Source organism: Lissotriton helveticus, chromosome 6, assembly GCF_964261635.1.
Source record: "Lissotriton helveticus chromosome 6, aLisHel1.1, whole genome shotgun sequence".
Taxonomy (NCBI): domain Eukaryota; kingdom Metazoa; phylum Chordata; class Amphibia; order Caudata; family Salamandridae; genus Lissotriton; species Lissotriton helveticus.
The window spans coordinates 1,068,934,932-1,068,947,002 of NC_136067.1; the positions used below are offsets into that span (position 1 = coordinate 1,068,934,932).

Sequence of the window (12,071 nt, forward strand, 5' to 3'; positions counted from 1 at the left end):
AAGTAAATATAATACTCCCACATGCTTGCTATATACACTTAGAAAACCTCCCCAAGTCATCATGGGTGATCGCAGTGTCTAATACTTGTTGAAAGCATTGCTTCCTTATTCTCCCAAGATTTTGTAACTTTCTATGTCAAGGTAGAGCATCTGCAACGATCCTACTGTACCCAAACAAACATCCCGGTGGTAGCAGTGTTTGTCAGACTTGTTGTTCCAATATTATGGAACCGCGTCCAATCCAAGAGGTCAAGCTTCACTATAGCAGCCAATGGCGGTGCTCCAGTCCGGTCCATGAGGGACGCAAACTTTGTGACTAGTAGGACTGCATCAGATGAGATCACGTTAGATACACAAGTCATGCTGCATTGTAGTAGCCAATGGCAGACTCTTGTTGTCAGGGAACCTGGGAAGTGTAGTCTATTTCCCAGCATTCCTGCCGGGAACAGTCAAGAAAAGGATGGGATGGTACTATTTTGTCTAGATGGATTGTGGAGATTGTAGTAGCCTATGCACAAGCCAGCATTTATTTATAGTGTGAAAAGTAAACTATTATTAAGAAAGGAAAGAACATACTCAATGTAGAGTGTTTTTTTCCATATTCAAGTGGTAACACTGCCATGTCAATATGCATGAGGGTCCTGCTTAGGGCCCAATGGTTATAATTGTAATACAAAAAAAGGATAGAAAGACAAGTCTATGGACAGGGTGAGGATATAAAAAATGCCCACTAGGTAAAATCCCAGGTTAATTTAATTATCCAGGGCCCCACATGGGATATCAAATTCAGTTCTGTGGTTTCTGTATGAAGACGGAACACCCAGCGCGGTTCTTATTTCAAGAGTGCCTTGCTCATATCTGTATGGCTGTGTTCCAGTTTTTCAATTATATACAATTCAATGTTGTCAGAATTGTGTTGGTGTTCAATAAAGTGTCTAGTCAATTTTGCATTATCTCTCCTGCACCTCATGGTGCCTCAATACACATAGCTTCCTTGTGGCCATACCAACGTATAGAAGCTTGTAAAAACATTTCAGGACATATAGAACATGACTGAAATTGCAGTTTGGCAGGTGTTTCAGCACTCCTGCGGTGGCCTGTCCCAAGTCTATAAACTTGCATTTCTTAGTGATCTGACATACCCCCCCCCCCGCAGGGTCGATAGCCCGTCGCGGTGGGGGTATCCCATAGTGTCCTTTGGGTCTCTGCTGTTCTTTTCTTGGGGCATGTGTGTACCAGTGCATCATGTAAATTCTCTCTCCTTTTAAAAGAGAACATAGGGTGTGCAATTTTCAAAGTCCCAGAGTTTAGAGTGCCCTAATGTCTCTTAACCAATTTTGTGCCTGAGTTGGAGATGGGAGTAAATGTTGTTACACATACAGTTCTGGACTACTGTGGTTTGTTATAGATGCCCAGCAGTGGTTCTCTCTGTTTAGTTCCATTCCCACAGTTTTTACATCATTAGAGCGTTCATTGCGCTTTACAAGTAACAACTCAACTCATTTCAAATCTTGCAAGTATAGGCGTTCAGTATATTTAGTGAGTGCCCTCTGGCTTCAAGTACCAGACTGGTGGCAATTTTAGAAGAAATCAAGTAGAAATAACAGGCTGTGGTTCTAGTCCTTTGGTGATAGAGCTTTGTCACCTGAGGGAAAACTCAGCTGTCTGATGCCTGATCTAGGGTTAGACTGAGAGATAGCTCTGTTTTATGAATACTGAACATATAATTTATGTCTAACCAGAGGAAAACCTTTGCCTCCTCAAGCAAATGTCTCTGTGATCTGCTTCTCAGGGTGCATGGTAGGACAGATACAGAATTTGCTTTAACATCTACTTTGCATGTTTTTTGCCAGAGATGGTGTCAATGCAAAGGCAGTCTCCTTGGGTAGACATTGCAGTACTGTGTCCTTTCTCTTTAAACTAGTTAAGCTTCACACCAAAATGATTATTAAACCTAATTGGCTTATCAAACTAAGCCTGGCTTTGTCGAAATTAGCATAACTCTGATATTATGTATAATAGGTTACAAATCGAAATCACTGCTCAATTAAAACACTACTTTTTGTTACTTATTCCTGTGTCACAATGAGAAACTGGCATCCATATTGTCTGTCTAGTCTCTTGTGGCTCACTCAAGGTTGTCTCTTTATCCACCCAGGCTAATTGCTGTAATTAGTAAAGATATTTAGGAACAAAAATTATTGTCACTCTTTCAAACTGACCTTTGGAGAAAATCATAACAAAAGTTGCATTTATAATGCGCATTTCCCTTGCAGGATAAAAAAAAAAACTGACATTCTAGTGGATTTGATACTTTATGTGCTTGGGGATTCAGAACAGAATTGAAAGCATAGTTGTTAATATAACATATACAATTAAGAGGCACTATTTCTGTTTCTGTTGGAGTGACCTCTTTGCAGGACATTACCCATCAGCCACACACTCTAAGGGACCAATTACGACTTTGGTCAGACAGCCAGATTAGGAGTTTCCCCGTGTCTGGCGGGCTGGTTTTTAGCAGTCCCACGGAGGTGCCTCTAAAAATGGGCACTGCAATGGGATCTCCGAAAAAATTTACTGCATGACCTGGACTGAAAAGTCCGTGACGTGCAGGAACTGGGATGCATGCACACAGGGGGACACCTGTTGTGCATCCCCATGCAGAGGAGGCACAGGGGGTCCTTGTTTGCTCTCCGCCACGGTGTTAATGGAGGAGGAAAACTTCCATGACACCACCAGAGAGAAAACTGGTAATATGCTTGGCAGGACCACAATGGTCCTACGAAGCATATTGCGGCCTCCTGACTGTGGGGCTGTGGCGGTACAACCACCCAAATCGTAACAGGGTGGTTGGGAAACGTCCAACGCTGAGCCCCTGCACGTCTGGCGGTCTGTGGGCCGCCAGACTCGTAATCGGGTCCTATGTGTTCTAGAGCCTGAAGGAATACTTGTATCCTTTCATGTTAGAACATAATTTGTGGCAAAGTTATTTCAATTCAGCAATCTATTGTGGCAGTTCTTTAGCTTCACACTTTTCACATGGATGTAGCTCAGTCCTCGCAGCAACTATTTTATTTTGATTCAGAATAGCTCCTGGCAGAGTAATTAATAGGCAATAAAATATTGTCAGCTGATTGACACTCCTATTCTATCTCAAGAGAAATGGAAGGTGCATTAGGCATCACATTCAAGACTTGACAGACATATATCCCGAAATCAGTTGTGTTAGCCCAGTAAACTCAATATTCTGAGACATTGCATGTATACCGCCTCAAACAAGCATAAGTTACAACGTTCTGAAGAGTTGACTGAAAATGACTCTTTGATCAAGTCAGACATACGTGTGTTTCTGCGGTGGAATTAAAAATACTTCATGAGCTCATTGTCATTTCGTAGAAGGAATTTTGGGAGAATTATCAAAAAGAGTTTTTGTGTTGAAATAACACTGAGAAAACTGGAAGTTAAGTGTTCTGAAATGCAATCTACATAAACAGTTTTTAGTTGTTAAATCGCTCGTTCCACTTTTGAAATACCTCTATCAGTAGCCTATAAACATTGTCAAATACACTGAAATATATTTGCTGTAATTTCATCAGATCAAACTATTTCAAATGCACAATTATTATCTTGTATTGGCTGTAAGGATAGCTCACCTCAATGTTTGAAGTGTTAACCCCACCTTCTTTGGTTGAGCTGCTAGCCCCCAAACCTTAAAGTTCGGTCGAGTTGAGCCCCTGGTTCCTGTCAATGTTGGAAAAGTTTGATGAATGGCACAGTTAAACAGGACAGCTGATCAACACAAATGTTTCCAATGTATTTAATTTTTCAAAAGCAAGCTGCAGAAGTAGAGTTTTAAAGAAAAACACAAAAAAACTAATGGTCCCCATTCCATAGACGTTTTCTCCCATGGTGTGGGGATCATGGAATGTTTTTCTTGTCTTTCATCGCCAGGATTTACCTGTCAGTGAGTGACAGGAAACACATAATACTGACTACCATATGTAGGGCCAGTAGTATTATGTGCTTTTTGCAATGTCCCCCACTCAGTCATACTGTCGGAGAAAGGTTGATATCCATAGAGTAAATTTTACTCCGTAATGCATATCTTTGATTCCACCACACACTAAATCAGACAGGCTGACTGTGAGGTTGTTGCAGACGGTACTCTGTTACAATTGCCACAAATTACTCTCTCCACCAAACTCTAAATCAATGCTAAGGGCCTGGGCCTGATGTAGTGTTTAGTGGAGGAGAGTATGGAAGACAGGGTGGTGGAAGACTTTACACCTTACGAAAAATTGAGAAATGTCCACCGGCCCTGCAGCAACCTCTCTCTATACATTTGCAGGAACTAACATCATGGCGGTCCCTGTCAATAATGGAAATGTTTCATGGATGGCAGCACCAAAAAGGATGGCTGGCTGTTAATCTTTGTCAAAGTGTTTTATTTTTCAAATAATAAAGTACCAAAGCAGAAATTTGCATTTGAATATTAAAAAATAAGGACCTCCCAGTGTGAGGGTCAGTAATATTTTCTGTCCCTCACTGATATTTTATGTTTTACCAGGTCATGACGGACAGGAAAAAACCCATAATGCCATCCACACTAAATATGGCAGAAGACATTATGTGGTGTAATGGCTCTTAGTCCATCGGGCTGTAGGAGGAAGATTTCTGTGGTGTAAATTTAACTTTATCGGCATAAACCTGAGGGTCCCTCTAACTCAAACTCGGGCAGGCAGCTAGAGTTTGGTGGAGAGTGTACTTCATCACAACAGACTACCCTCTTCACAAAACTCTAAATCGGGCCCTTAGTTATTTGGAGCTGTGCGTGATATCAGGCCAACTCAACTGACAATTTTTGGTTTTATTTTCAGATTCTCCTGGAGTCCCTCCAAGTGCCAACGCTCATCATCTTTTCAGGGGATTCAGTTTTGTAGCACCTAACCTGGGTCAGGAGTATATGCAGCAAGATGTGCATAAGCTCACAGCACATCCAATTGTACAGGTAAGGTTATATGTACCAACTTGGGTATTACTTCAGGTCACTCTATGGGTAATGGATGTTTGTGCCCGAGATTCATAACAATGTTTGTCTCAGATTATGTGCTAATGTGGGAAACAGCCATCACAACACAGCTGTTTCCCCGCATGCCATTACATCACAAGCGTTACAACATATACGATGTAACAACACGTAGCCATTCTACGCATGTTTTTATATTGCATGCAGTTTCACAAAGCATGCAATGTAATGGCTCTCCACCTCGTTGTGAGGAAACAGAGGCTCTTCCATTTCCTCACAAAAACGTGCACCGTGCACCGCCCCTCATCCGTCGTGAAGCAGCAAAAAGGAGAGAGGAACCACGAGGAGAGAGAAGTAAGGGGGGTTAGGCCTGGGGTGGGGGTTAATTTTTAGGGTTTAGGGTAGTGTCAGAGGACGTGCAGGGTAGTGTTTAAGTGTTGGTACCGGAGTGGGGGTCGGGGTGGCTGTGCTGGGGGTAGTGTTTTAGGGTAGTTTTGTGATGTTTGTGTAGTGTAGGGATGTGTTTTAGGGTTTAGGGTAATGTCGGAGGGTCATGCAGGGTAGTGTTTGAGTGTAGGGACCGGACTGGGGTCGGGGGTGGTTGTGCCGGGGTAGTGTTAAAGGGATTAGGGTAGTGTTGTTGTGTTTGTGTAGTGTAGGGTAGTGTTTTAGGGTTTAAGGTAGTGTTGGGGGTCCTACAGGGCAGTGTTTGAGTGTAGCGTCCGGACTGGGGGTCGGGGGTCATGCTGAGGGTAGTGTTTTAGGGTTTAGGGTAGTGTTGTGGTGTCATGCTGGGTAGTGTAAATGAAGGGAGAGGACTGGGGGTAGGGGGAGGGTCGTGCAGGGGTACTACATTAGTGTTTAGGGTAGGGCAGGGAAGGTTTACTTACCTTTCAAACTTTTACCATTATTATACCTTTACCACGCATGCCTTTTGCGTTGCAATGGCATGCGTGGTAAAGGCATAGTCGTGGTAAACATTTGCAATGTAATGGCATATTGTTGCCATTGACTTTGCGTAGTAATACCCCGCGATGTAATAGCACATGTGATATTGGTGAGCGATGTAATGAGTCTTATTCTGCTAATGCCAGCATGCAGTTTTATGACACAATGCTAATAACCTATAACTTGATATAGGCATAAATTCGAATTATTATGTTCAAATTCCGTTTGCATCAGTGCTTTCAAATAAAATCCTGTTTTCAAATAACCAAGGAACAAAATACCCAAATGAGTACATTACTACTTGTTTTACTCTAAGACTTACTTGGAAGCATAAAGTTATAAAGGTAGTTAGATGCTTGTGTGTCAAAATATGGAGCAAAGGTATCAATATGCAAAAATTCCCTATATATACTCACCTTTACAAAATTGAGATACTCAATAAATCAGCTGATATTTCAACATGTATATCAATTGTCTATCTATTTTCATTTTTTTGGGTCACTCTGTGGTAATTATATCTTTTTTGGAGATGGGAACATTACTGTCCACACATTCCTACCCTTAGAATGTTAGATTAGAGGTTTTTAACCCGGTCATTGCTGCCGTCGGCCAACGGCCGTCGCAAGCACTACCTTGGTAGTGCTGCGCACGTCCGTTGGCTGATGCGGCCCTGCCCACACAATAGAACCCCCGCACTGTGGCGAAATTATCGCCACGGTAAAGTGGTTGATCTAGATGGAACTGGTTTTGTTGTTATTTGGAAGTTTGAATCTCTTTACAAGCGCTCTAGATTACCTATGTTTGTTGAGGTTTTAAGTTAGAAATAAGGTTTTAGTTTTTCTCTTTAGGGGTCCCTGTTTCCAGTGTGTCACTGTCCAATAGTGGTCATATCCTATATCAATAAATGGAGGCAGTTGGCTGTTTTACCAGTTTATTCCATTGAAGGAGTAATTTCATTCTTCAGGCAGGTCAGGCATACGTCTCTAGTGTCATACTCCATTACAGAAGTACACTGTGGCTGACTCATGGAACTCCAGCCAGTAGCCCTCATCCTCATCCATGCCGCTGGTGTTTTGCCTTCATGATGCATCAGACCACACTATATGCCACTATTCCACAGGGCATTCCCTTTACTATAACACACCAATTTATTGTACATTTCACACTAATTACTCGGGCTAAGCACTGATCATCTTTCCTGTACTGTAAGCCTACATTTTGTATTTCTTTGTTTGAAAGGACATGATGGTTGTAAGTATTGCAGTATATAAGGGCCCCTTCTGAGTGTTCCCTGGATTTCGTAGGTTCTTTGTGACTTCAATAAAATATTTTCATATGAGCTGGGCACTAAAAAAAAACATGAATTACTATGGTAGGAAACACTAAGAATATGATTACAAAGGAGTCCTTTAACTGCGACCCCTGAGCAAACGCCCATCTGTAGTTTACAGTTTAAACCACTGACTCTAAATAGAAAAATTATTTTTAGATTTTCCTGCGCACTGGTGGGGATCCAGCGGTTCAACAACAACAGATACTCCTCTATCATATACTCACCTGGGCCCATAAACTCACCGTGCGTAAAACCGCTGGGGTCAAGTTTGTAATATTTTTCACAATGTTTGGGATTAGTTATTTCATACTCCTAACTAACCTTTCACTGATCAAGAAGTTATTTCCTCTGGTCAATGGGTCAATAGTTGAACTAGTTGACGGTGATAATTAACTCTAACTCTATCTTATTCATTTATTTAAAGTAAATAACCACAGACTCAGGAAATGGTTTAATCTTTATCTACATTAAATGCATTTGAACCATTTTAAAATACAGTGGAGTCACCATCATTCATAGGAGAGAAAATTCAATTAATCAAACACCAAGCATATACTTCAGACTCATACAATAATCAATGCTCAGAAAGGGAGAGGACAGAGAGAAAAGAACATCAGCAAATAACGAGAAATTATATTTACCAAGGATGGTGTGAAAAATCAACTCCCTGGCCAAAGGGCTGGTAAGGGTCCCCTGGGATAGGTCAGGAGACATCAGGACAGGATTCAGGACAAGATAGTTGACTTCTCTAGAATACTGCTGATTGCTCTGCACCCCTCTCTGACACTCTCTTCCTCCTCAAGATTCTTCTGCGATCTTCTGATCTAACCCAATCAAATTAGGATAGGAAGTTCTGCTTCAGGTTCTGCATTTGGCTCTTCATCAGCATTTCACAGCATCTCTCCCAGCAACAGCAATCTCTCCCTTCTTCAGCATAGCTCCCGCTTCTCAATCTCCTCTGTTCTCTCTCTTACTAACTAAGGCTATCTTAATTATACCTTTCGCTCTTCATGTTTTACCCACTAAAGTTTCAATATCGTAAAAATACTAAATATCATTGGTCAGGCAAGGGGGAAGCTCCATCACACCATGCTTACATGTCATTAAAATCCGTTAAGCTATCATTCGCAAACCCATCCCCTTAGTTTCTATTCATAAATTTGATTCTCACCCGTTTTCACTTTTCACTTTGAAACAAGATAATAACATTTTAAATTGGAGTCTTCATAGTTGAACTCAGTCGTCAAGCAAGGGAACCCTTCTAGGAGCCGTCTGAGGTCAGGGAGTAAGAGAGGTTTGAATCTCAAGACAACTAGAATAAGAGTGCTCCCCTTTGACCTATATTTCTTTACCAATGATTAAATCTGGTATGGGTATGAATACATGTGCACAATTACATAGTTACAACATACAAATACACATATTTATTTTTTGATTTTTAGTAGAATAACTAATAAATATCCAAAAAATAAATATGTTTATTTGTATGTTGTAACAAGTAATTGTGCATATGTATTCAGACCTATACCAGATTTAATAATTGGTAAAGAAATATAGGCCAAAGGGGAGCACTCCTATTCTATTTATTGTTGAACTCTTCACCGTTCGTTCCCATGATGTAACACTCAATTTTGGCTCCCTTTCAAATGTCCTTCATGGCTTCATTCCGTGGGCATGCGCGGACTTAGTGTCCCTCAGCCTAATCCAGTTATATGAGAGAGGACTAAATACGCACTAGTGATAAAGTCAGAAGGACAAATATTAATTTCACAGACAGATAACGTTGTTGCACTGTATACCACCCACCTCTACTCTATTCCCTTTGACTTATTAATACTTTTCCCGCACTAGCATTAGTAAAATAGCTTATTTTAGTTTCAAGCAAACAGATGCCATGCATGCGAGTCTTCAAGACTCCATTTTAGTGTATTCTGCTCATGCGCAAGAATTTCCCTCCAATCGTTAGTTCGTCATACTGTGTAGATGCAGTTGATGCATGTGCACAAAAGTTCCCCGTTTAAAGCGGTATTAGTTCATCTTCATTGTTATCTGCTTTAAGACACACATTAACAAGCTTCACTAACCTGTTTGTTAATGTGGTGCGTTTTAGTTATTCATGAAACATGATTAATACCTTTGTTAGTAAGTTAAACTAGTGGATTGCATCCAAGCTTTCTTTTCCACGAAACCTTGCTTCATCAGTGGCATGGACGACATCAAACCATATAATAACATCTCAGTCCTTCCCATGAGGGGAATGCTGTTGTGCTGTACTTCCCACTCGTCCTAGCAATTTCGCTTAACTTGAAATAGTATTTTGGGTATGTGAGTGTTTATAAGCGGGGACCTGCATTCCTAGAACATGCTGTAAAGTCGATTGCATGCAGTTCATACGTCAGCAGATAATTTTTTTATGTATGAGGTGATGCTGACATGGGAGCGTGGCTTGGACGCCAATGGGATCGGCTGCGTGAGCTCTGAGCTCCGCGCACAATCCCCAACATTTTCCTGCTTAAAGTGTTTGTTTGGCCCTCCTGGTGACATCGAGGTTGCGGTGGCAGAAGCGGAGTGGAGCCAGAGCGAGACTGGAGCTTTGCCAGCTCCCAAACAGGAGTTTTGCCTGCTAAACCGGGACAGAGGGGCTGCCGAATGGGGAGTCAAGATGGCACCGATGGAGGAAGCCTAACTCCCAGCCCTGAGTTCGGTGGGGATAAGCGCTACCGCAGATGAAACGGCGCTGTGGAGGGGTGCATTGCACCGGAGTAGCGGAACTTTTCCGACGACCTGGACCAGGGCTACGTGACCGGGGACTGGAGACAAGTGGAGCCCGTCTGAAAACGGCCCGACCTGGCATTTTCCTGGCCGAGGGAGGGGCTTGAGCTCGGACGCCCGGACCCGTGGGACCTGGCTCTCTGAGGACGGCACGGAGAGCCTGGATGTGGCGCGCTGTGCGGGGCTGCTGAGAAGAGGAGCGGGCATATGGCGGCACATATCTGGAACCGGGCGAGAGACAGATGACTTGCCCTGAAGCACAGTGCTGCGGAGAAGGCGGCTGGCGCTCCATGAGGAGAGGTAGCATGCGGGAGTGAAGCAGTGTGCACTCGACTGGGGAATGGGCCAATTTACCACACTGTCCCATACAACGAAGGAACCATGTAGCATGCGAACCAGGAGGTGAAACACGTTTAACCCAGGGGCCCCTGAGGCTGTGCACGGTGTAGAGAGCGAGTGCACTGCAGGAGGACAATGGCGGGATCTGCAGTGCCGGCCTGAGAGGCAGCCTCGCATGATATTGCCCCGGCAGGAGGAGTGATTTAGGGCTGAGATCTCCGACCTGGGGGACTGGGCCTGTCGGGAGCGGTGCGGGGATTTAGAAGCGGCGTGACTGTATGAGGCTGCTGAGACGCGGGCCGAACGCGTGGAGGCGCCCGCCTGGACCCTGGTGAGTGGCGAGGGGCGTGCCCTGGCACCTGATTCAGAAAAGGGGGTGGTGATGAACAGAGTGCCTGAATTAAGCAGACCACTCTTACCCAGTCCAAAGATCAGGGCTTGATCCATCACCGTTTTTTAGCTCACTGCACCATCCCAGCTCAGAACTTGGCTATATGCAAATTAGTCTGTTCCTGTCCCAGGGCATGATGGGAACAGGGCAAACCAAACTACCAAGCCAATTCTTGTACAGGGAAGGAAACAAGCTTCCGGGGACCGGTTTCTGCCATTTCAGGCGTCGTCGGCCCGGCTTGCTTGAATCCTGATGGTGCAATAAGCAAGGGACTCACATCTGAGTATACCCTTCCACGCTTATGGTGGACAAAATGATTCAGAAAAGGGGGTGGTGATGAACAGAGTGCCTGAATTAAGCAGACCACTCTTACCCAGTCCAAAGATCAGGGCTTGATCCATCACCGTTTTTTAGCTCACTGCACCATCCCAGCTCAGAACTTGGCTATATGCAAATTAGTCTGTTCCTGTCCCAGGGCATGATGGGAACAGGGCAAACCAAACTACCAAGCCAATTCTTGTACTGGGAAGGAAACAAGCTTCCGGGGACCGGTTTCTGCCATTTCAGGCGTCGTCGGCCCGGCTTGCTTGAATCCTGATGGTGCAATGAGCAAGGGACTCACATCTGAGTATACCCTTCCACGCTTATGGTGGACAAAATGATTCAGAAAAGGGGGTGGTGATGAACAGAGTGCCTGAATTAAGCAGACCACTCTTACCCAGTCCAAAGATCAGGGCTTGATCCATCACCGTTTTTTAGCTCACTGCACCATCCCAGCTCAGAACTTGGCTATATGCAAATTAGTCTGTTCCTGTCCCAGGGCATGATGGGAACAGGGCAAACCAAACTACCAAGCCAATTCTTGTACTGGGAAGGAAACAAGCTTCCGGGGACCGGTTTCTGCCATTTCAGGCGTCGTCGGCCCGGCTTGCTTGAATCCTGATGGTGCAATGAGCAAGGGACTCACATCTGAGTATACCCTTCCACGCTTATGGTGGACAAAATGATTCAGAAAAGGGGGTGGTGATGAACAGAGTGCCTGAATTAAGCAGACCACTCTTACCCAGTCCAAAGATCAGGGCTTGATCCATCACCGTTTTTTAGCTCACTGCACCATCCCAGCTCAGAACTTTGCTATATGCAAATTAGTCTGTTCCTGTCCCAGGGCATGATGGGAACAGGGCAAACCAAACTACCAAGCCAATTCTTGTACTGGGAAGGAAACAAGCTTCCGGGGACCGGTTTCTGCCATTTCAGGCGTC

General features: G+C 43.8%; 1 protein-coding gene across 2 annotated transcripts in view; it reads left to right on the top strand.

The window, feature by feature from the left end:
- LOC144763264 (ribosomal protein S6 kinase alpha-2) overlaps positions 1-12,071 on the top strand; it is a 1,818,960-nt gene that overhangs the window by 1,385,948 nt on the left and 420,941 nt on the right. For both annotated transcript variants that reach the window (XM_078648717.1, XM_078648718.1), the window contains exon 13: positions 4,878-5,008. In XM_078648717.1, coding sequence (XP_078504843.1) covers positions 4,878-5,008 — 131 coding nt within the window. The remainder of the gene's footprint in view (positions 1-4,877; positions 5,009-12,071) is intronic.